At 57.0% G+C, this 1,235-nt stretch overlaps 1 protein-coding gene across 1 annotated transcript in view; it reads left to right on the top strand.

Moving 5' to 3' along the window:
- The window catches only part of LIN28A (lin-28 homolog A), a 19,217-nt gene extending 18,650 nt beyond the window's left edge, over positions 1–567 (top strand). The window contains exon 3 of the mRNA XM_006019254.2: positions 339–567. Within this exon, the coding sequence (XP_006019316.1) occupies positions 339–552 (214 nt within the window). The 3' untranslated portion in view covers positions 553–567. The remainder of the gene's footprint in view (positions 1–338) is intronic.
- Positions 568–1,235: the final 668 nt, after the last annotated feature.

The following is a 1,235-nucleotide window of genomic DNA, read 5'->3' as shown; positions in this document are numbered from 1 at the left end:
CTGTACTTTTTGTATATAATGAACACTCCAATTTCTAGCAGCAGTCTTTGGGGAAAAATGTGTCTTGTATGTGAGGAAAATACAGCAGTCTCCTGCCTTCCTGGAGCAGGAATTCCAGTATTCCCGTCCCTGACCGATGCTATTAAGTCCCAGGTAGCTCCTGATTCGTCACAGCAGCGATAGGGATGTGTCACTGATGGACGAAAATGGCTGCTTCTCTCCCACTGCCTTCTTCTCCCCATTTCCCCAAAGCGTGTGGAGGTGAGGCCCTGGGGAAGGCATCGGCTGGGTACAGTCAATCCAACTAATTCCCTCCCTGGATCTCGCTCTCATCCTAGATGCTACAACTGTGGTGGGCTGGACCATCATGCCAAAGAGTGCAAGCTCCCTCCGCAGCCAAAGAAATGCCACTTCTGCCAAAGCATCACCCACATGGTCGCCAACTGCCCCATCAAAGCCCAGCAGTCGCCCAGCTCTCAGGGAAAGCCGGCCTATTTTCGGGAGGAGGAAGAAATGCACAGCTCGCCCCTTCTTCCTGAAACCAGGGAATGATGGGGGGGGAGACTTCCGCCAGGATCCAAAGGCTTCAACAAGGCATCAGTCTTCAAAGCAAGCGCAGTGAGCAGGCTCTGCCATCACGAGGGGGTTGGGGATAAGAACATGGGGCAGGAGGGCAGCGGCTTGGAAGGGCAGGGGATGCCTGCGGGGTGACAGCGCTGGCATCGGGACAGAGGGAAGAGAGGGGGGGTGCTGGCTCCAAAATCCCAGCCTCTCCCGAGCCCTGTGAAACCTCTGTCCAGATGCCTCGCGGGAGAGCAGGCAGCGCCATCACCCTGTACCTCCCCTCACTGAAAGCCACTCCAAGTTACTCCCTCTGGTCAGGAGGGTTTGGGAACCCTTTGTGGAGGCAGAGCAGCAGCATCTGAACCGGAGAAGCACAGAAGGGACTAATACACAGTAAGCCAGAGCTGCCACGCCACCTTTTCCAGGGCTGGGCATGGGTGAGCCTTGTAGATCTTGCCAGTATCCAGCTCTGCATTGCTGCTTTCCCGGGGAACGTCCGACATCTCGAGCCCCTCGGAGTCACGGCAGCGCAGGACGCTGCTCCTCTGACCGTAGCTTGCTTTGGGAAGCGCCTCTTCCTTTGAGGCTTTCCATGCTGGATGGAGGGCAGGTGGCAGAGGCTGAGACCCGCTCCTGCTTTACGGCCTTTGGCTTCAGAGCCGCCAGCTCTC

Source organism: Alligator sinensis, unplaced genomic scaffold, assembly GCF_000455745.1.
Source record: "Alligator sinensis unplaced genomic scaffold, ASM45574v1 scaffold337_1, whole genome shotgun sequence".
Classification (NCBI taxonomy): Eukaryota; Metazoa; Chordata; order Crocodylia; family Alligatoridae; genus Alligator; species Alligator sinensis.
Note: the sequence above shows the minus strand (reverse complement) of the source record. Positions and strands in the feature narration are given on the sequence as shown.